Source organism: Mauremys mutica, chromosome 15 (assembly GCF_020497125.1).
Source record: "Mauremys mutica isolate MM-2020 ecotype Southern chromosome 15, ASM2049712v1, whole genome shotgun sequence".
Classification (NCBI taxonomy): domain Eukaryota; kingdom Metazoa; phylum Chordata; order Testudines; family Geoemydidae; genus Mauremys; species Mauremys mutica.
Window position 1 is genome coordinate 36,479,281 of NC_059086.1, and position 19,956 is coordinate 36,499,236.

The following is a 19,956-nucleotide window of genomic DNA, read 5'->3' on the forward strand; positions in this document are numbered from 1 at the left end:
GGAGGGGGCGGGGTCAAAGGAGAAAGGGGCGGGGTCAGGGGAGGAGGGGCTAGGTGAGGAGGAGGGGGCGGGGTCAGGGGGCCGCGCCGCGCCGCGAGGCTGGAGGACCGCGGACCATAGAGCGGCGGCCGGAGCGGCGCCCTGTGCTCGGCGCGTGGCGAGGAGCCACTTCCGGTTTCCGGTCAGCGCCGGGTGGCTCGTTGCGGAGTGCGGGGAACATGGCAACGGCGGTGAGAGGAGCCGCCCCGCCCCTCGCGGGACCCCCCAGAGCGCGGCCCTGCCCGGGGGGGCGGGGGGAGATGGGGGGAAGTTCCGGGGGGGGGGAATTGGGGGAAGCGGGGGGGCCCCGCCCGCGCGCGCTGCCCCCGCCCCCCCTCACCGCTCTCTCCCCCTCCCCCCCCCAGACCACGAAGGTGCCCGAGGTCCGGGACGTGACCCGCATCGAGCGGATCGGTGAGTCCCGCCCCGGGGGTCGCGGGGGGGCTGGGACCTGCTGCCATGGGAACCAGCCGGGCGCCAAGCGGTCTCCACGGCAACGGGGCTGGGCGCAACCTGCCCCCCCCCCGCTGCTCTGGCCCCTGGGGCTGATCGGGGGGGGCCGTGGGGCGGGTCAGTGGGGCTGATCGGGGGCGGGGGGGTTGGCCCGTGGGGCTGATCGGGGGGGGGCGGGCCCGTGGGGCTGGTCTGAGGTGTCAGGGAGCAGCGGGCGAGACCAGGCTGCCTGGGCCCTTTGCCCTCATCAGCTCCGGCCCCTGCCCACGGGGGGGGGGGGCACCGAGTCCCCCCTCAGCCCGGGCACCCAGGTGATGCGCCGGCCTCTCTTCTGTCCCCAGGCGCCCACTCCCACATCCGGGGCCTGGGCCTGGACGATGCCCTGGAGCCCAGACAGGTACCTGGGGCGCCTCCTCCTGGCCACTCCCGTGTGGGGAGCCTGGGCGGAGGGGCCCACTGGGAGAGAGACCCAGGAGGCTTCGGTGGGAGGGAAAATGGGGGGCTGTGCGGGGGGCATAGGGCACCTCGGTCAGTGGAGGGGAGGAACTGAGTATGGGGGGCGGGAGTTCTGGCGGGAGTGGGGGTTGCGTATGGGGGAAGGGGTGAATGGGGAGAGATGGAAGGGCTGCCTCTGGGTTGCAGCAGGGGGCTGGGGGTGTGAGGGGGGGCTGGGCTGCATGTGAGGGAGGAGCCGGGGGGCTGGGGGTGTGAGTGGGGGGGCTGGGCTGCATGTGAGGGAGGAGCCGGTGGGCTGGAGGTGTGAGTGGGGGCGGCTGGGTTGCATGTGAGGGAGGAGCGGGGGGGCTGGGTTGCATGTGAGGGAGGTGCCGGGGGGCTGGGGGTGTGAGTGGGGGGGCTGGGCTGCATGTGAGGGAGGTGCCGGGGGGCTGGGGGTGTGAGTGGGGGGGCTGGGTTGCATGTGAGGGAGGAGCGGGGGGCTGGGGGTGTGAGTGGGGGGGCTGGGCTGCATGTGAGGGAGGAGCCGGGGGGCTGGGGGTGTGAGTGGGGGGGCTGGGCTGCATGTGAGGGAGGAGCCGGGGGGCTGGGGGGGTGACTCGGGTGGCTTCGCTGCAGGGGAGGGAGGAGCCGGTGGGCTCGGGGTGTGAGTGGGGGGGGGCTGGGTTGCATGTGAGGGAGGAGCGGGGGGGCTGGGTTGCATGTGAGGGAGGTGCCGGGGGGCTGGCGGTGTGAGTGGGGGGGCTGGGCTGCATGTGAGGGAGGTGCCGGGGGGCTGGGGGTGTGAGTGGGGGGGCTGGGTTGCATGTGAGGGAGGAGCCGGGGGGCTGGGGGTGTGAGTGGGGGGGCTGGGCTGCATGTGAGGGAGGAGCCGGGGGGCAGGGGGTGTGAGTGGGGGGGCTGGGCTGCAGGTGAGGGAGGTGCCGGGGGGCTGGGGGTGTGAGTGGGGGGGCTGGGTTGCATGTGAGGGAGGAGCCGGGGGGCTGGGGGTGTGAGTGGGGGGGCTGGGCTGCATGTGAGGGAGGAGCCGGGGGGCTGGGGGTGTGAGTGGGGGGGCTGGGTTGCATGTGAGGGAGGAGCCGGGGGGCTGGGGGTGTGAGTGGGGGGGCTGGGCTGCATGTGAGGGAGGAGCCGGGGGGCTGGGGGTGTGAGTGGGGGGCTGGGTTGCATGTGAGGGAGGAGCCGGGGGGCTGGCTGAGGCTCCCCCCTCGCTGTCACCCACCCCTCGCTCTCCCCAGGTCTCGCAGGGCATGGTCGGCCAGCTGGCCGCCCGCCGCGCCGCCGGCGTCATCCTGGAGATGATCAAGGAGGGGAAGATCGCGGGCCGGGCTGTCCTCATCGCCGGCCAGCCGGGCACCGGCAAGACGGCCATCGCCATGGGTACGACACTGGGGGGGCTCCCTCCAAGGCACCTGGGGGACCCCTGTTGGGAACCGATCACAGCCTTGGCCTGGGGACCCCTTCTCCGCTTCTCCTCTTGATACGTACAGGGTCCCCTGGGCTCCCTCCCCCCCACAGGAATTCCCCCCATCCTGGGATCCTGCTCCCACCCAAGGAATCCCCCCCCCATGTCCTGGGATCCCCCCTACCCTGGGAATCCCTCCCGCCCTGGCACTCTCCTCTGGGCCCCTCTAGGGAGCTGCCATGCCCAGAGCAGTGGCTGAGGAGTGGGGGTCCCCAGCTGTCCACTCCCCTGTGTAACCAGCTCTCCCCCCTGCCCCCAGGCATGGCGCAGGCGCTGGGGCTGGACACGCCTTTCACCGCCATCGCCGGCAGCGAGATCTTCTCCTTGGAGATGAGCAAGACAGAGGCGCTGACCCAGGCCTTCCGGCGCTCCATCGGCGTGCGCATCAAGTGAGGGGCGGAGCCCGGACGCTGGGGTTCTGCCTCCAACTCTGGGAGGAGAGGGGGGCTGGTGGGTTAGAGCAGGGGGCGCTGGGAGCCAGGACTCCTGGGTTCTCTCCCTGGCTCTGGGAAGGGAGTCGGTTCAAGTGGTTAGAGCAGGGAGCCAGGACTCCTGGGTTCTCTCCCTGGCAATGGGAGGTGAGTGGGGTCTAGTGGTTAGAGCAGGGGGCTGGGAGCCAGGACTCCTGGGTTCTCTCCCCAGCTCTGGGAGGAGAGGGGAACTGGTGGGTTAGAGCAGGGGGGCTGGGAGCCAGGACTCCTGGGTCCTCTCCCTGGCAATGGGAGGGGAGTGGGGTCTAGTGGTTGGAGCAGGGGGCTGGGAGCCAGGAGGGCATTGGTTGCCCTGCTGTGTGTAGGTTCTGCCCTGGGCACAGAGCTGCCTGCCCGGCTCGGGGTGGTGGGGGAAGCTGGTTTCTGTCCCTGGGGACGGTGGCAAGGCGGGTGGGGGTGAGGGCTGTCCCCCCTGACCCCCCGCTCTTTACCCGCAGGGAGGAGACAGAGATCATCGAGGGGGAGGTGGTGGAGATCCAGATTGACCGCCCGGCCACTGGCACTGTGAGTGGGGAGCGCGGCAGGGGCAGGGGCAAGGGGGTGGGCAGCCCCTGGGGGCTGAGCCAGCTGATGTCGCCCCAGGTTCCCCTGCCCAGCTTGGCAGGAGCAGGACAGACCTGGGTTGGCTGGTGCTGCCCTCCCGTAACCCACCTGCCGCCCCAGGAACGGGCCCCTCCCATTTCCTACCTCCCCCTCCCTTGCAGGAACTGGCCCCTCCCTTCCCCCCAAGAGCAGGCCCCCCCCTTAGGCCAGTGGGCGGGGGGCAGCTGTGGGCTCTCTCCCCCTCCCCCCACGTTTGCTCTCTGCCAGGGAGTGTGGCAGGTGGGGGGGGGTGCGCAGCGGCTGACGCTCCCCCCCCCGCCGCAGGGCGCCAAGGTGGGGAAGCTGACGCTGAAGACCACGGAGATGGAAACCATCTACGACCTGGGCACCAAGATGATCGAGTCCCTGACCAAGGAGAAAGTGCAGGCAGGGTGAGGCGGGGGGGGCGTTGGATGCTGATGGGTGGGGGAGGGCGGCAGTGGGCGATGGGTGGGATGGGGGGGGCCCATGGGTGGAGAGCTCCTGCTTGCTGGGAGGGCAGGAATCCACAAGCCCCCTGTAAGGGCTCCCACAAGGGGTCCATATCGGGGCTTCCAGTGTAGAGGGGGCTGGGCTCCCCCCGTCTGCTGTCGCACCCCCCCCCAGGCCAGGCCTGACCATCCCCCCCCATAAAATGCTGGGGTGTAAATTAGCTGTTCCCACTGGAGAGAGGGATCTTGGAGTCACTGCGGAGAGTTCGCTGGTGAAAGCCCGAGCCCGGCGCTGGGAGTCCTGCAGGAAATGTCTTGCCTCTCTAGATCCATGGTACAGCCGCCTCGGGGACACGGCGCAGGCGCGGGCGCCCCGTCTCCAGAGAGATGTGTGGGAGTTGGGAAAGGTTCAGAAAAGGGCAACCAAAATGCTGAGGGGGCTGGGACGGCTGCCGCGTGAGGAGAGATTAATAAGACGGGGACTTTTCAGCTTGGAAGAGAGACGCCGAAGGGGGGGGTGACAGAGCTCTATAAAATCATGCCTGGGGCGGAGAAAGTGAATCAGGACGTGTTGTTTACTCCTCATAACACAAGAAGCAGGAGGCACCCAATGAAATGAACCGGCAGCAGGTTTAACACAAACACAAGGAAGAATTTCTTCACCCGACGCACAGTCGGCCTGTGGAACTCCCTGCCGCAGGATGCCGCGAAGACCAAGGCTAGAACAGGGTTCAGAAGAGACCTAGCCAGGTCCCTGGGGGACAGGCCCATCGGTGGCCATTAGCCAGGCTGGGCAGGGATGGGGTCCGTGGCCGCTGTTTGCCAGGAGCTGGGGATGGGTCACTCGACGGTGCCCCCTGCTGTTCGGTCCCTCGGGGGCGGCTGCCGGCTGCCGGCACACGGGACACTGGGCTGGACGGAGCTTTGGTCTGACCCAGTCTGGCCGCTCCTCTGTTCCCCCGCAGGGACGTCATCACCATCGACAAAGCCACAGGGAAGATCAGCAAGCTGGGGCGCTCCTTCACCCGGGCGCGGGACTACGACGCCATGGGCGCCCAGGTAGGGGCGGTGCCCGGGGGGGTGCCCAGGTATGGGCGGTGCCGGGGGGGGGGTGCCCAGGTATGGGCGGTGCCGGGGGGGGGGCGCCCAGGTACGGGCGGTGCCGGGGAGAGGGGGGCGCCCAGGTACGGGCGGTGCCGGGGAGAGGGGGGCCAGGTATGGGCGGTGCTGGGGGGGCGCCCAGGTAGGGGCGGTGCCAGGGGGGAGGGGGGCGCCCAGGTAGGGGCGGTGCCGGGGGGAGGGGGGCGCCCAGGTAGGGGCGGTGCCGGGGGCAGGGGGGCGCCCAGGTACGGGCGGTGCCGGGGGGGAGGGGGGCACCCAGGTACGGGCAGTGCGGGGGGGGCGCCCAGGTACGGGCAGTGGTAGGGGGGGAGGGGGTGCCCAGGTACGGGCCGGGGCTCTGAGCGGCCTGCCCCCCACATTCGGTGGGGGGGAGGGGGGTGGTGCTCAGGGGCAGCAGGGGGGCTCTGAGCAGCCCTTCCCCCGCATCACTTCATGCTGTCCGGGGGGGGCGGGTGTCGGTGGCTGCTGGGGGGGTGCGGGGGGGGCTCCAGAGGGCAGACTCTGAGCTGTCTCCCCTCCAGACCAAGTTCGTGCAGTGCCCGGACGGGGAGCTGCAGAAGCGCAAGGAGGTCGTGCACACGGTGTCGCTGCACGAGATCGACGTCATCAACAGCCGCACGCAGGGCTTCCTGGCCCTCTTCTCAGGTGCCCCCCCGCAGCCCCCCGTCGCCCCCCCATCGCCCCCACAGCCTCCCCCCGTCATCCCCCCGCAGCCCCCCCATCGCCCCCCCGCAGCCCCATCAACAGCCGCACGCAGGGCTTCCTGGCCCTCTTCTCAGGTGCCCCCCCGCAGCCCCCCCGTCGCTCCCCCATCGCCCCGCCAGCCCCATCAACAGCCGCACGCAGGGCTTCCTGGCCCTCTTCTCAGGTGCCCCCCCACAGCCCCCCCATCGCCCCCCCAGCCCCATCAACAGCCGCACGCAGGGCTTCCTGGCCCTCTTCTCAGGTGCCCCCCCCCAGCCCCCCCGTCGCCCCCCCAGCCTCCCCCCCATCGCCCCCCCCCAGCCCCATCAACAGCCGCACGCAGGGCTTCCTGGCCCTCTTCTCAGGTGCCCCCCCGCAGCCCCCCCGTCACCCTCCACCTCCCTGCGGCCTCCCCCCATGGCCCCCTGACCCTCTTCCGCGGCCCTGGGGGGCACAGGCTCTACCCCCTGTCAGAGCCTCTCCCTTCCCCAGCGAGGTGGGTGCCCCCCCCCCCGGGAGGTTGGGTCCCGTCGGGGTCGGGGCGTGTCCCTGCCGGGCCCCCTAGCTCGTGTCTGCGCCCCCAGGCGACACCGGGGAGATCAAGGCCGAGGTGCGGGAGCAGATCAACGCCAAGGTGGCCGAGTGGCGAGAGGAGGGAAAAGCCGAGGTCATCCCAGGGGTGAGTGCGGGGGGGGGGGGGGACGGGTGATCTCGGGGGGGGTGATCTCGGGGGGGGTGAGTGCGGGGGGGGCTGGAGGGGTGATCTCGGGGGGGGTGAGTGCGGGGGGGGCTGGATGGGTGATCTCGGGGGGGGTGAGTGCGGGGGGGGGACGGGTGATCTCAGGGGGGGTGAGTGCGGGGGGGGGACGGGTGATCTCGGGGGGGGTGAGTGCGGGGGGGGGCTGGACGGGTGATCTCGGGGGGGTGAGTGCGGGGGGGGGAAACGGGTGATCTCTGGGCGGAGGGGGGGGCTGGGTGAGTTGGGGTAGGAGGATGCCTGTAGGGTGTTGGGGGGGGGGCAGCATGGTTCCAGGGACTGAGTGATTGGGGGGGCTAAGTGTATGCACAGGGGGCTGGGGGGGGTAGCATGGGGCCAGCAGGGTGACCCCGGGGAGGGTGGGGGGATGGTGGGGGGGCCAGCAGGGTGATCACAGGGAAGAGGCGATGGTGGGGGGAGCTGGCGGGGTGATCACAGGGAGGGGGGATCGCGGTGGAATGGCCACGGGGAGGGAGGGGGACCGGGGAGGGGGGGGCCGGCAGGAGGGTGACGGCCGTGGCCCCCCCAGGTGCTGTTCATCGACGAGGTTCACATGCTGGACATCGAGTGTTTCTCCTTCCTCAACCGGGCGCTGGAGAGCGACATGGCCCCCGTGCTCATCATGGCCACCAACCGCGGCATCACCAGGTGGGCAGCCGGGGGGGGGCTGGTGGGGGTCGGGGGGGGGTTGGCTGGGGAGGGCAGGGTGACAGGCAGCTCCGTTCCTGAGGGCTGGGGGAGCCAGAGGGTCCTTCCCCCCCCTCCCCCCCCCGCGACTCTCCGCCGGCCGGGAACAGGAACAGCCCAAACCAGCTTGTGGGTACAGAGACCAGGACCCCCCAGTCTGGTCCCGCTTGGGGGGTGGGGAGCCCAGATCCTGGTTCTGGCCCCCCCCCCAGCCCCTCCTCTGGCCTTTGTCTCTCTCCCGGGCCCAAGGTGGCACCTGGCCGCACCCCCCTCCTGGCTCTCAGGTCACACAGGGGCACCCGGCTGGGCAGCCTCACCTGCCCCGAGGGCCTCAGCGAAATCACCCCCCCCCCCAATTCCCACCAGCTGAGCGTTGGGGCAGCACCCAGGGAAACTGAGGCACACACAGTGTGGGACAGAGAGACTCACCTGCAACAGAACAAGGCGAATAAACCCCACTTCCTCACGGGGGCTTTCCCGGGGGGGGGGTGCATGGGGACAGGTGGCTCTGACAGTTGGGGGGGGCTGGCGCCCCTCCCCCGTCGCTGAGGCCCCGCTCCCCCCAGGATCCGCGGCACCAGCTACCAGAGCCCCCACGGGATCCCCATCGACCTGCTGGACCGGCTGCTGATCATCTCCACCGCGCCCTACAGCGACAAGGAGACCAAACAGATCCTCAAGATCAGGTGGGGGGGGGTGTCCCCCCGGCAGTGCCCCATGGGCCCGGTGCTCGCACCCAGCCCGGCAGCCCCTGGGGTGAGCCCCTCGGCTTCCCACCCCCTGGGCCCCCCCTCGGAGCCTGCAGCCCCTCCCCCAGCGAGTGCCCTGGGATGGGCCCCGGGGGCGGACGGGCCCCCCAGCTCCGGGCTCGGGAGGTGTGGGGGGGGGACCGCGGGGGGGGTTGTTGGGGGTCTGGGCGCAGCGCGGAGAGTCCTGGGTTAGCGCCGAGGACAGAAATTACAGTCGGGCCCGAGCCCAGAGCCCCCCGACCCCTTAGTGCCAGTGCCCCCAGCTCCCCCCACCAGCCCCACACGGAGCAACCCCCCCCCCGGCCCCTCGTCCTCCAGCTGGTCGCCCCCGCCCGGCTCCCTGCCCGGGGGCACCCGCGGGCGTTAGCTGCTGGGTGCCAACCAGCTGGGCAGTGGGGGGGCCATTCTCTTCTGGGCCCCTCCCTGGGCACGGGGGGCCTGGCCCCATCCAGCCGCCGTGGGTCACACCTGGGTCTGTGCGGTGAGCAAACAGCCTCTTCCCACCCCCGCTGACCACGCGGCCTGTGGGGAAACTGAGGCACACGCCTTGTCGTCAGGGATCTCTGCCAATGCTGCGAGCTCCCCCCAGCAGTGCCCTGCCCCCTCCCTCCGCCCCCAGGTGCGAGGAGGAGGACGTGGAGATGAATGAAGACGCCTACACGGTGCTGACCCGCATTGGGCTGGAGACCTCCCTGCGCTACGCCATGCAGCTCATCACCGCCGCCAGCCTGGTGTGCCGCAAGAGGAAGGTGAGGCCCGGACGCCTGGGTTCCATCCCGGCTCGGGGGGCTGGGAGCCCGGACGCCTGGGTTCCATCCCGGCTCGGGGGGCTGGGAACCCGGACGCCTGGGTTCAGTCCCGGCCTGGGGGGGCTGGGAACCCGGACGCTTGGGTTCAGTCCCGGCCTGGGGGGGATGGGAGCCCGGACGCCTGGGTTCAGTCCCGGCCTGGGGGGGATGGGAGCCCGGACGCCTGGGTTCAGTCCCGGCCTGGGGGGGATGGGAGCCCGGACGCCTGTGTTCAGTCCCGGCCTGGGGGGGCTGGGAGCCCGGATGCCCGGGTTCAATCCCGGCTCGGTGGGCTGGGAACCCGGACGCCTGGGTTCAATCCTGGCTCGGGAGGAGGGCTGGGAACCCGGACGCCTGGGTTCGATCCTGGCTCGGGGGGAGGGCAGCAGGAGGGCTAGGAACCAGGGCTTTCTGAGGGGGCCCCCCCCCCGCACCCCATGGGGTGCACCGGGCCCCTCTGACCCCCCCCCCCCCCCCCGCAGGGCACGGAGGTGCAGGTGGAGGACATCAAGCGGGTGTATTCCCTGTTCCTGGACGAGTCGCGCTCCACGCAGTACATGAAGGAGTACCAGGACGCCTTCCTCTTCAACGAGCTCAGTGAGTGCCGGGGGGCCGGGGGGCCCCCCCGCCCCGGGGGGGCTCCTGCCCGGCTCAGCGGGGTCTTGTGTCCCCCCCCTCGACAGCCCCACCCCCTTCTAACCTTCCTTCTCTCTTGCAGAGGGAGACACCATGGACACATCGTGATCCCGCCCCCCTGCTGCCCCCCCTGCCCCCCTGCTGGCCCCCCCCCACCCAATCCAGCCCTTTCCTTGGTTTCTGATTTTGTAAAATAAACATTTTGGAAAAATCTGCTGAGTGTCTGGTGGGCTGGGAGCCCGGACGCCTGGGTTCTGTGCCTGGGGCTGGGAGGGGGCTGGGAGTCTTGTGGGGGACGTTTGGGAGCCCGGACGCCTGGGTTCTGTGCTGGCTCTGGGAGGGAGCTGAGGTCTAGGGGAAGGTGCGGGGGACTGGATTCCTTGGTTCTGTGCCCAGCTCTGGGAGGGGGCTGGGAGGCTCAGGGCGGGGGAGCCGGTGGGTTCCCCGGTGGGTTGTGGGGAGGAGCTGGGAGCCCCCCAGGTTCTGTGCCCCGCTCTGGGAGCCCCCCAGGTTCTGTGCCCCGCTCTGGGAGCCCCCCAGGTTCTGTGCCCGGCTCTGGGAGGGCAGTGGGGGCCAGTGGTCGCAGCGAGGCCCTGCCCTGCCCCCCCCCCCCACACACACACACTTGGAGCCGGGGGGCGCGGCCATGGCGTTTATTGCCCCCCCCCGCCCCTAGGCGAAGCCCCCCCGGGCGCTGCAGAAGTCGGGCCCCAGGCTGTGCACGGTGCAGTCGCTGGAGTCCATGGGGCAGAGGCTGCAGTGGCAGCTCAGGGCCACGGGGAAGCGGAAGGCCGGGTCCACGCCGGGCGGGCAGCCGGGCAGCGCCAGCGTCTCGTAGCGCACGGCCCGGTAGCTGCAGACGTGCTGGGAGACGGGCGCCAGGGCGCTCTTGTACACCGGCTCCTGGGGAGAGAGGGGTAGGGCAGGGGGGCAGGCGGCAACCCCCCCCCGGGGGCCGGTGCCCCCCTCCCGCCGGCGCCCGCCCGCCCCGGCCCCCGCCGCCCGCCCCGGCCCGGCCCCGCCCTCACCTTGGTCGGGCAGTACCCGCTGCAGATGGCCGTGGCCACGGGGACGCAGACGGGGCAGTCGTCCTTCTCGGCCGCGATGGTGGCGTTGACGGGGCGGCAGAACCGGCGCCCGCGGGCGGCCCCCGGGGCCCCCCCGGCCAGCAGCAGCGCCAGAGCCAGAGCCTGCAGCCAGCGCTGGGGGAGAGGACAGAGCGGGGGGCAGATGGGGCCGGCTCGGGGAAGGGGGGGGCACCGTTAGCTGGGTCCCGGACCCTCCCCGGCAGGGACCCTCGTCCCCCATGTGCCCCCCGCGCCCCCTTGGCCAGCGCACGGCTCCCTGCCCCCCAGCCCCCCTCCGCGGCTCTCACCTGTGGGGGTCCCATGCTGGCGGCGGTGCCCGAGGAAATCAGCACCAGCTGTTCCCCGCGGCCCCTCTTATACCGGCAGCTCCTGCCCCCCCCGTGCCCCCGTCCCCTCCCCCCGCCCCACTCCAGCTGGCGGCAGCGGGGAGCCAAGGCCACCCCCCCCCAGCACAGGGAGGGGGCGACTTCAAGGCCAACGTCACTAGGGCGCTCGGCCCACGCGGCCTGTCTGCCAGGGGCGAACCCAGGAGTCCGAGCAGCCAGCCCCTTCGCCTGGCACGGCCCCTGGGGACTCCTGGGTTCCCTCCCCGGCTCTGGGAGGGGAGTGGGGGTTAGCGGTTAGACCAGGGGGGCTGGGAGCCAGGACTCCTGGGTTCCCTCCCCGGCTCTGGGAGGGGAGTGGGGTCTAGTGGTTAGACCAGGGGGGCTGGGAGCCAGGACTCCTGGGTTCTCTCCCCGGTTCTGGGAGGGGAGTGGGGTTTAGTGGTTAGAGCAGGAGGCTGGGGCGCAGGACTCCTGGGTTCTCCCCCCGGCTCGGGGAGGGGAGGGGGCAGAGCCGTTCACCCTCTCGGCTCACGTCTCCTTTGCCAAGGGCAACCCGGGCCCCCCCCGGAAGCCGGGGGCTGGCACCAGATGCGTTGCCAGGTGAGAAATCCCCGCATCCTGCTGGCCTCAAGAGCGGCGCCCCCGGACAAATCCCCCCCAAGGGCACGGGGGAGGGGGGCTGGCAGGACACCTGGGTCCTCTTCTGGCACTCATGCCTGGCAGCCCCTCCTCCCCCCAAAATAGAACCCAGGTGTCCTGGTAACTGGGGGAGGGCAGAGAAAGGACCAGGCCTCGGCGAGCCCCCTGCCCCCCAAGGAGGACAGACCAGAGAACACAGGGGTGACATATCGTAGCATGTTGGGGTGCACAGTATGGGGGGGACCCCTCAGACAGGCCCCGGCTTGCTGCTCCCATAACAGTGATACTCTGTGCGGTACATCAGGGGCACTGCCAGGATCTGGGGCCCGGCTACGGGGGGGCAGATGGTGGGGGGCCGGGCTGGGGGGCCCCGGCTGCTGGGGGTACAGCGGGGGGGCCCGTAGGACTCCTGTGCCAGGCTCAGCGCCCCCCGGTGTGGGCCAGCAGGGGCTAGCGTTGGCAGGCGGGGAGGGCGGGTGGGGCTGGGGAAGAGGCCGGGGTCGCGTGGGGGGCCGGGGGGCCGGATGGGGGGCGCCGCGTCCTTGCCCAGGGAGGGGTCCCTCAGGCCGTGCCCCCAGGCCTTCGGGTAACCCTCAAACTGCCAGTAGGTGAGGGCGTCTTTCCGGGCGTAGCCCTGCAGCTCCTGCCTGGGGGAGAGACGGGGGGTGTGTGAAACCACGGATCCTTCTGCCCCCTAACTCTGTCAGCCCTGCCCGCACCCCTCAACTCCTCCCTCTTGCAACGGGCCCCAGGCATCCTGCCTCCCAGCCCCCCTGCTCCAACCACTAGACCCCACTCCCCTCCCAGAGCCAGGGGGAGAACCCAGGAGTCCTGGCTCCCAGCCCCTCCTGCTCTAACCACTAGACCCCACTCCCCTCCCAGAGCCAGGGGGAGAACCCAGGCGTCCTGGCTCCCAGCCCCACCCTGCTCTAACCACCAGCCCCCACTCCCCTCCCAGAGCTGAGAGAACCCAGGAGTCCTGGCTTCCAGCCCCCCCCCCCCGCTCTAGCCACCAGCCCCCACTCCCCTCCCAGAGCCAGGGAGAGAACCCAGGAGTCCTGGCTCCCAGCCCCCCCTGCTCTAACCACCAGCCCCCACTCCCCTCCCAGAGCCAGGGAGAGAACCCAGGCGTCCTGGCTCCCAGCCCTGCCCTGCTCTAACCACCAGCCCCCACTCCCCTCCCAGAGCCAGGAGGGAACCCAGGCGTCCTGGCTCCCAGCCCTGCCCTGCTCTAACCACCAGCCCCCACTCCCCTCCCAGAGCCAGGAGGGAACCCAGGCGTCCTGGCTCCCAGCCCCCCCCCCAAGCGGTGGGGTCTCTCACGGGGTGACGGCGCGGATGTCCCGGCTGGTGACGGAGACGTAGGGGTCCAGACGGCTCAGAACCGCCCCGTCGCGGACGTAGAAGACGGATCCGGCCAGGGGCTTGTTCTCGGTGCTGGCCACCATGGACTGGGGGGGCCGGGGGAGATGGAAATTAGGGTTCACCCCATTCTGGGGACCCCGGCCCCTCCCCCCACTCCATCTGCCATCTCCCTGGGAACCTGACCCCTCTCCCCACCCCCATCGGCCAGCGCCACCCTCCCGGGGAACCCCCCCAATTTCGGGGGTCCCTACCTTGGAGGCGCCGTCGCTGTGGTGGGCGGCCAGGGCGAAGGGCTGGGGGCCGGCGTGGGGGGCGGGCTCGGGGGGCAGGTTGGGCCAGCCGCAGAACCGGTGCCGGGTCTCGCTGGGCCGGCCCCCCGGGGTCAGCGGGACCCGCCAGGCGCGGAGCTGCAGCTGGGGGGGCAGAGCACCGGGGGTGGGGGGGCGGGGGTCAGTGCAGGTGGGAGGGAGACAGGCCCCCCCCCATGTTCTAAGGAGCCCCCACCCCGAGTTATAACCTTCCTCCCCCTGCCCCCAACAGCCGGCGGGAGACCCTAGAGTAGATCCCAAAAGCCATCCTGGGGGGGCAAGAGACAACCCGTGAGCCTCACTGCCGCCCCCCCACCCCCCCGGGAGCAGGCGTTGAGCCATGGGACCCAGGCGTCCTGGCTCCCAGCCCCCGCACCTTACCCTAACCACTGCACCCCACTCCCCTCCCAGAGCCGGGGATGGAACCCAGGCGTCCTGGCTCCCAGCCCCCGCACCTCACCCTAACCACTGCACCCCACTCCCCTCCCAGAGCCGGGGATGGAACCCAGGCGTCCTGGCTCCCAGCCCCCGCACCTTACCCTAACCACTGCACCCCACTCCCCTCCCAGAGCCGGGGATGGAACCCAGGCGTCCTGGCTCCCAGCCCCCGCACCTCACCCTAACCACTGCACCCCACTCCCCTCCCAGAGCCGGGGATGGAACCCAGGCGTCCTGGCTCCCAGCCCCCGCACCTTACCCTAACCACTGCACCCCACTCCCCTCTCAGAGCCGGGGGTGGAACCCAGGCGTCCTGGCTCCCAGCCCCCGCACCTCACTCTAACCACTGCACCCCACTCCCCTCCCAGAGCCGGGGATGGAACCCAGGCGTCCTGGCTCCCAGCCCCCACACCTCACTCTAACCACTGCACCCCACTCCCCTCCCAGAGCCAGGGATGGAACCCAGGAGTCCTGGCCCCCAGCCCCCCCCCCCCGCTCTAACCACTAGACCCCACTCCCCTCCCAGAGCTGGGGATGGAACCCAGGAGTCCTGGCCCCCAGCCCCCCACACTCTAACCACTAGACCCCACTCCCCTCCCAGAGCCGGGGATGGAACCCAGGAGTCCTGGCCCCCCACTCTAACCACTAGACCCCACTCCCCTCCCAGAGCAGGGGATGGAACCCAGGCGTCCTGGCTCTCCCTGACCCCCCACAACCACTAGACCCCACTCCCCTCCCAGACCCGGGGATGGAACCCAGGAGTCCTGGCCCCCAGCCCCCCCCGCTCTAACCACTAGACCACACTCCCCTCCCAGAGCCGGGGATGGAACCCAGGCGTCCTGGCCCCCAGCCCCCCGCGTGCCTTGTCCCGGAGGTCCTTGTTGCAGTGGACTCTCCACAGTGGGGCGGGCAGGAGGTAGCCGGGCTGCCCCAGGACCCCTCCGTGGGTTTTCACGTCGTGGCAGAGGCCCGTGGTGGTCGCCAGGCGCCGGATCAGCTCTTCCCGCGGGGGCCGCTCCGCACCGGGGGGCAGGGGCTCATGGACTGTGCACTGGGGGGGGGCAGAGAGAGACTGTAACCCCCCGCCCCACAGAGCAGGGCAGAGAACCCAGGCATCCTGGCTGTTCCTGCCTTCCCACCCCCCCAACCTCCCACCCCGAGCCAGGAGGGAACCCAGGTGTCCGGGCCGCTGGCTGGCACTCACGCGGGCGGCAGGGGGTGGGAAGGGCGGTGGGGGCCGGTTCTCCAGCCCCACCCCACTGCTGGTGAGGGGCCAGTCCCGGCTGGGGCGCCACCGGGCCCCCGCGAGGCCCCAGCCCAGGTCGGTGCCCGTGGGCGCGGGCAGGACGGTGCCAGCCATGCCAGCCTCTGCCCTGGCCCTGCCCCCTCCCCCCGGCCGGGGGGGGGTGTTTGTGACTTGTTACCATGGAGCTGGAACCCAGCACATGTGACCTGGCACGGGGCCCAAGGAGCAGCTGGCAGCCCGGACGCCTGGGTTCTCTCCTGGCTCGGGGAGGGGAGTGGGGTGAAGTGGCGGGGGTGGGGCTTAGAGCTAGGACACCTGGGTTCTCGCCCCAGCTCGGAGGGGGTGTGTGTGACAAAGTGGGGGCTTTTCACAGTGTTGTGCATGAACACGGTGTGTGCCTCAGTTTCCCTGTGCGCTGGGTGTGCAATGGGGGGGTGGCAGAGGGGGGGTCATTGCTGAAGGGGGCCAGGTGTGACCTCGCCCAACAGCCGGGACCCCAACGACAGCCTGGAGATGGGGGGGCCCAGCGACTGGTGCCCGGGAGCCCCCCCCCACAGCTCTAGCAGCTGGGTCCAGCCGTTGGGGAAACAAGGGGCTGAGGGGAGGGGCCCAGGTGACCTGCTGGCTGGAGGGAGGACAAAGGGGTGGTGTGGGGAGGGGATGCGGGGCCCGGCTGGAAGGGGGAAGGGCAGTGAGGGGGATATGGGGCCGGCTGGAAGGAGGAGGGACTGGGGGAGGGGATACGGGGCCTGTTTGTGAAGGGCGGGGGCAGTGGGCAGGGGATACGGGGCCTGGGTGGAAGGGGGGGGGCTGTAGGGAGGGGATATGGGGCCTGGCTGGAAGAGGGGGGCTGGGTGGGGCCAAGCAGCAGCCGGAGCCCATGGGGCTGGGACATGGGGCAAGGACTGGCCAGGCCGGGACCCTGAGAGCTGCCTGGGCTGGGGTGGGACGTACAATAACCCCCCCCCCCTTTGCACTGGCTGAGGGTCCCTGCAGACTGGAGCCCAGAGGAGGGGGGGGGCTGCTCCCTCTGGGGGGTGGCTCCGGGGGCCAGAGCAGGGGACCCCCCGAGGGGCCGGGGCAGAGCTGCAGCCCCGGGGCCCCAGGGCTGGCCCCCCGAGAGCGATTACGCCGGATGAAGGTAACACTGGACACGTCTCTGTTCGGCGAGTGGGGACGGCCCAGCACAGAGCCCGGGTCTGGCCGGAGCATTAGCCGGGAACCCGCCGCTCAGCGCGGATCCCACGGGCCGGGCAGCTCCCGAGGGGCCCGTGGGCTGTCGGAAAAATCCCGAGACAAAACCTGCTCGAAAGCGACGAGAGTCCCAGGCCGGCCAGCGGCTTTTCCCGCTTCTCCCAGCAGCAGCCGCGTTACTCTGGATCCGCCAAAACCCAGGATCCTTCCGGCACCTCCGAGACGGCGTCGGCGGTCGGGGGCTGCAGCCGATGACGTGGGTCCTGGCCCCCGAACGCCGAGGCCCCAATAAATGTGTTTGTCTCTGAGGTGCCACAAGGATCCTGTTCTGGTTACGACCGTTTTCCTGCCCGCAGGCCGGAGCTCCGGTAACCCCCTCGCCTGCGTTTCTCCTGGGGCGACCGGACAGCGAGTGTGAAAAATCGGGACGGGCTGGGGGGGGAATAGGAGCCTGGATAAGACCCGAAAATCGGGACTGTCCCTGGAAACCTGGGACATGTGCTCAGGCTAATTTTCCCCGTTTCCTTTTCCCGTGTAGCGAGTGGAACGGCACGGCCGGGGGGGCCGTCGGGCCCCGGTGGCTCTAGACGGGTTATGGTGACGGCTGACTAGGTAACAACGTGTAGATGGAGGGTGACCAGGGGTCCTGATTGTCTAGGGCCAGTCCAGATCTTCGGCTCTTTTCCTTATCTAGGCTCCTATCCCCCCCCCGCCCCCGTCCCGATTTTTCACCCTCGCCGTGGGGTCGCCCCGTGCGGGTGTGAGAGGAACGGCGGGAGGTGACCAGCGTGCGAGTGTTGGTGTTTGGATGGGGAATAACAGCTTGAGGCGCCTGCCTGAGAATCATAGTAAACGACCCCAGATCTGGAGGAAGGAAAACACCCTCCCTCCGGCAGGCCCGAGTGGGCTGGGTGGTGACCCGCAGGGCACCCCCGGAATCCACCCCCAGCCGCCCCGAGGCCGGGGGGGGGACCCCACAACCAGCCGGGATCGGTTCTCGCCTCCACCGCGAGAACAGCGGGGGACCAAGTGGGGGGGGTTCCTTGGTTTTTCTGTGGTTTCCCAGGGGGTTCCAGGCCGAGGGGGTGGGACTCAGTGTCCCCGGGTGTTACGGGGTAACGAGGGGAGGGGGGAGGGAGTTTGTGGGCACAGAGGGCCGGAGAGGGAACGCGGGACCCCGGCCGCTGGCCTGGAGGATGGAGACCCCAGCGACTGGTGCCCTGGTGCCCCGGAGACCCGGCTCAGGAGTCGCAGCCGGTTCTGGCCGGGGGGAGGACAATGGGCTGCGGGGACGGACCCCGGTGACCTGACCAGCCGGGTCCAGCCAGAGGGGCCAGAGGACGGGAGGCGGGAGGAGCCCAGGTGACCCTGTTTCCCTGGAGAGAAGACAATGGACAGAGGGGGGCTTGGCGCTGGGGGTCTCGGATGCCCAGCTGGGAGCAGGGGGGCTCGGGGCTGGAGGGGGGGGCAGAGCCCCCCTGGCTGCAGGGGGACTGGGACGTGCTGGGCTGAGGGGGGCCAGGCCTGAGGCCGGAGAGGTTCCTGTGCTGGGTTCAACGCTCAATAACCCTCCTGTGTTACGCTGGCTGAGTCGCTCCGGGCTAGAGAGCAGGGCGGGGGGCGGGGGGGCATCGGCCCCTTCGGGGGGCTGGAGGCCCCGGGGGTCCGAGCGAGGGGACTCCCCGAGGGGCCCACGGCAGAGACAGACGCGCTGAGGCTCAGGGAGGGGCGGCTCCAGGAGGTGGAGGGGCCGGACCCCGGGGGAGAGCGGCCCCCCGAGAAGGGCTGTCGCACTGAAGGGGGCACCCCCCCCCCCCACGGACCGCACGGGGCCACGAGTGGCCACGGCCCGTGAGTCCGTGCCTGAGCCTGACGAGGCAAACGAACCCCAGAGACTTGTCCGAGGACGGAGCCCTATCAAGACGGACCCTAAAGCCTGAGGACTTCGGGGCTGGTTCTGCCACCAACTTCCAGGAGCATCGGCTGCGCCTCCGCCAAGGCCCCGCTCCGGCCCCGCGTCCAGGCCACCTGGCCAGGGGCTTGGCACGAGCGACTCCTCGGCTGGGAACCGTCCCAACCCTGCAGACCTGGGGGATGTTAAGCGCCCGCCGGCTCTGAGTCTGTCGGCAGCGTGTGGCCGTATCCCCCCGAAGACGAGCCCGCGGGGTTTTATTTTCTAAATATAACAACCGGCCCCCCGAGCAGGCGTCGCAGGGACGGGGACCCTCCCAGGGGCCGTAAGAGCCGAGCAAACGCGGGGCCTGGGAGTCTGGGACACAGGGTGTAGCGGTCAGAGCAGGGGGGGCTGGGAGCCAGGACTCCTGGGTTCTCTCCCCGGCTCTGGGAGGGGAGTGGGGTCTAGTGGTTAGAGCGGGGAGTCTGGGAGCCAGGACTCCTGGGTTCTCTCCCTGGCTCTGGGAGGGGAGTGGGGTCTAGTGGTTAGAGCGGGGAGTCTGGGAGCCAGGACTCCTGGGTTCTCTCCCCGGCTCTGGGAGGGGAGTGGGGTCTAGCGGTCAGAGCAGGGGGGGCTGGGAGCCAGGACTCCTGGGTTCCCTCCCTGGCTCTGGGAGGGGAGGGGAGTCTAGTGGCTGGAGCAGGGAGTCTGGGAGCCAGGACGCCTGGGTTCTATTTGCAGCTCAGCCGGTGGTGGTTGGGTGTCTGGATTTGCTCCTTGCTGTGCCCCTGGTGCTGGCTGCCCCTCGCCCGGTGAGGTTGCTTGTCCCCTTCGGGGGTGTCATGGGGGGTCTTGGCTGTGAATAGTCTGGGTCCCATTCGGGGGGTGCCAGGGGCTGTTTCCACACTGGCTCAGCCCCATCGTTAACCAGTGGGACGCCCTGCTGCAGGACGAGCCCCAGCCAGAGTTGGGAGTGCAGCGGTGTGGGACAGTTTGGGGGCCAATTACTCTCCCCCCACACACACCCCAGAGAAGTGTGTGTGGGGGGGGGCAGTTAACAGGGCTGGATGGGTCCATGGGTCTGATTCTGCCCCGGGGATGGAGGCAGGTACCAGGGAGCCCTTGAATATCCCTGTCCCTGCCACAAGGTGGCGCCAAATTCACAGGAATCCCCCCAGGACCCCCTCAACCTGGGGCAGGAGTGGGGGCCAACCCCCCCCCCCACCAGGGGAGCAGAGAGGGGTCAATCAGGAGGTGTATCTCCCTCAGCTGGGGGGGCTGCGGGTCAGGAGTGAGGGGCACCGGCAGGGCCGGGGGGAGCCCAGGGCTGGGCTAGCAGGGGGCTGCGGGTCGGGAGTGAGGGGCACCGGCAGGGCTGGGGGGAGCCCAGGGCTGGGCTAGCAGGGGGCTGCGGGTCGGGAGTGAGGGGCACCGGCAGGGCTGGGGGGAGCCCAGGGCTGGGCTAGCAGGGGGCTGCGGGTCGGGAGTGAGGGGCACCGGCAGGGCCGGGGGGAGCTGGCCATGGGACTCATGGGAATCGCTCCCAGACTCCTGTGGGGTGGGTGCCCCACACGTGGATCCCGAGGGTCGTTCCCCCCCCCCCCGACAAACAGGCCGTGACCCCAATGAACGACGCTGAGACTCTGGGTTTGTTTCTTTCGGGTCTTTTCCAGGTACAAGGAACCGCAAGTGGGTCGGGGGGGTGGGGGTCAGGGAATAAGTTAATTCGGGGGCGAGGGGGGTCGGAGGGAGGGGGGGTAATAAATATGGGAAGAAACAGCGAACGGACACAAAAGGCAGAAACTCCCTGGAGGCCACGGGGCTGACCCACAGCGCCCACAGGCTCCAGCCCCACAGCTGAGCCTCTGAGCCTCCAGCCCCACTGATCAGCCTCTGAGCCTGGTCCCCAGCCCCCGGGCTGACCCACGGCACCCACAGCCTCCAGCCCCACAGCTCAGCCCCTGAGCCTCCAGCCCCACTGATCAGCCTCTGAGCCTGGCCCCCAGCCCCCGGGCTGACCCACGGCACCCACAGCCTCCAGCCCCACAGCTCAGCCCCTGAGCCTCCAGCCCCACAGCTGAGCCTCTGAGCCTCCAGCCCCACTGATCAGCCTCTGAG

At 70.6% G+C, this 19,956-nt stretch overlaps 3 protein-coding genes across 3 annotated transcripts; 1 reads left to right on the forward strand and 2 right to left on the reverse strand.

Annotated features, from left to right (window-relative positions):
- Positions 1 to 119: 119 nt before the first annotated feature.
- On the forward strand, positions 120 to 9,546 carry RUVBL2 (RuvB like AAA ATPase 2). The gene is made up of 15 exons (XM_044987950.1): positions 120 to 230; positions 405 to 453; positions 834 to 889; positions 2,187 to 2,328; positions 2,673 to 2,802; positions 3,342 to 3,408; positions 3,772 to 3,878; positions 4,883 to 4,976; positions 5,561 to 5,684; positions 6,308 to 6,402; positions 7,010 to 7,128; positions 7,734 to 7,853; positions 8,536 to 8,665; positions 9,187 to 9,301; positions 9,423 to 9,546. Exons 1-15 carry the CDS (start codon positions 219 to 221, stop codon positions 9,446 to 9,448), a joined length of 1,386 nt encoding a protein of 461 aa, XP_044843885.1. The 5' UTR covers positions 120 to 218; the 3' UTR covers positions 9,449 to 9,546.
- A 445-nt stretch (positions 9,547 to 9,991) lies between these two features.
- LOC123350561 (lutropin subunit beta-like) lies at positions 9,992 to 10,791 on the reverse strand. Its single transcript, XM_044989193.1, has 3 exons — positions 10,716 to 10,791; positions 10,369 to 10,542; positions 9,992 to 10,243 (listed from the first exon to the last, which is right to left on the reverse strand). The coding sequence occupies exons 1-3, from the start codon at positions 10,728 to 10,730 to the stop codon at positions 10,013 to 10,015; spliced, it is 420 nt and encodes a 139-aa protein (XP_044845128.1). The 5' UTR covers positions 10,731 to 10,791; the 3' UTR covers positions 9,992 to 10,012.
- Positions 10,792 to 11,158: 367 nt separating this feature from the next.
- LOC123350469 lies at positions 11,159 to 14,890 on the reverse strand. The gene is made up of 5 exons (XM_044989086.1): positions 14,709 to 14,890; positions 14,367 to 14,555; positions 13,010 to 13,171; positions 12,717 to 12,844; positions 11,159 to 12,040 (listed from the first exon to the last, which is right to left on the reverse strand). Exons 1-5 carry the CDS (start codon positions 14,862 to 14,864, stop codon positions 11,641 to 11,643), a joined length of 1,035 nt encoding a protein of 344 aa, XP_044845021.1. The 5' UTR covers positions 14,865 to 14,890; the 3' UTR covers positions 11,159 to 11,640.
- Positions 14,891 to 19,956: the final 5,066 nt, after the last annotated feature.

What these genes read in the sequence shown, in the direction of transcription:
- RUVBL2 (XM_044987950.1), top strand. An exon ending in GACCCGCATCGAGCGGATCG is followed by an intron (nt 454 to 833) that starts GTGAGTCCCGCC and finishes TTCTGTCCCCAG; the next exon opens with GCGCCCACTCCCACATCCGG. An exon ending in TGGTGTGCCGCAAGAGGAAG is followed by an intron (nt 8,666 to 9,186) that starts GTGAGGCCCGGA and finishes CCCCCCCCGCAG; the next exon opens with GGCACGGAGGTGCAGGTGGA.
- LOC123350561 (XM_044989193.1), bottom strand. An exon ending in GCGGGTACTGCCCGACCAAG is followed by an intron (nt 10,244 to 10,368) that starts GTGAGGGCGGGG and finishes CTCTCTCCCCAG; the next exon opens with GAGCCGGTGTACAAGAGCGC.
- LOC123350469 (XM_044989086.1), bottom strand. Translation starts at nt 14,864, where the DNA reads ATGGCTGGCACCGTCCTGCCCGCGCCCACGGGCACCGACCTGGGCTGG. An exon ending in TCCCACCCCCTGCCGCCCGC is followed by an intron (nt 14,556 to 14,708) that starts GTGAGTGCCAGC and finishes GCCCCCCCCCAG; the next exon opens with TGCACAGTCCATGAGCCCCT. An exon ending in GACATCCGCGCCGTCACCCC is followed by an intron (nt 12,041 to 12,716) that starts GTGAGAGACCCC and finishes TCTCTCCCCCAG; the next exon opens with GCAGGAGCTGCAGGGCTACG.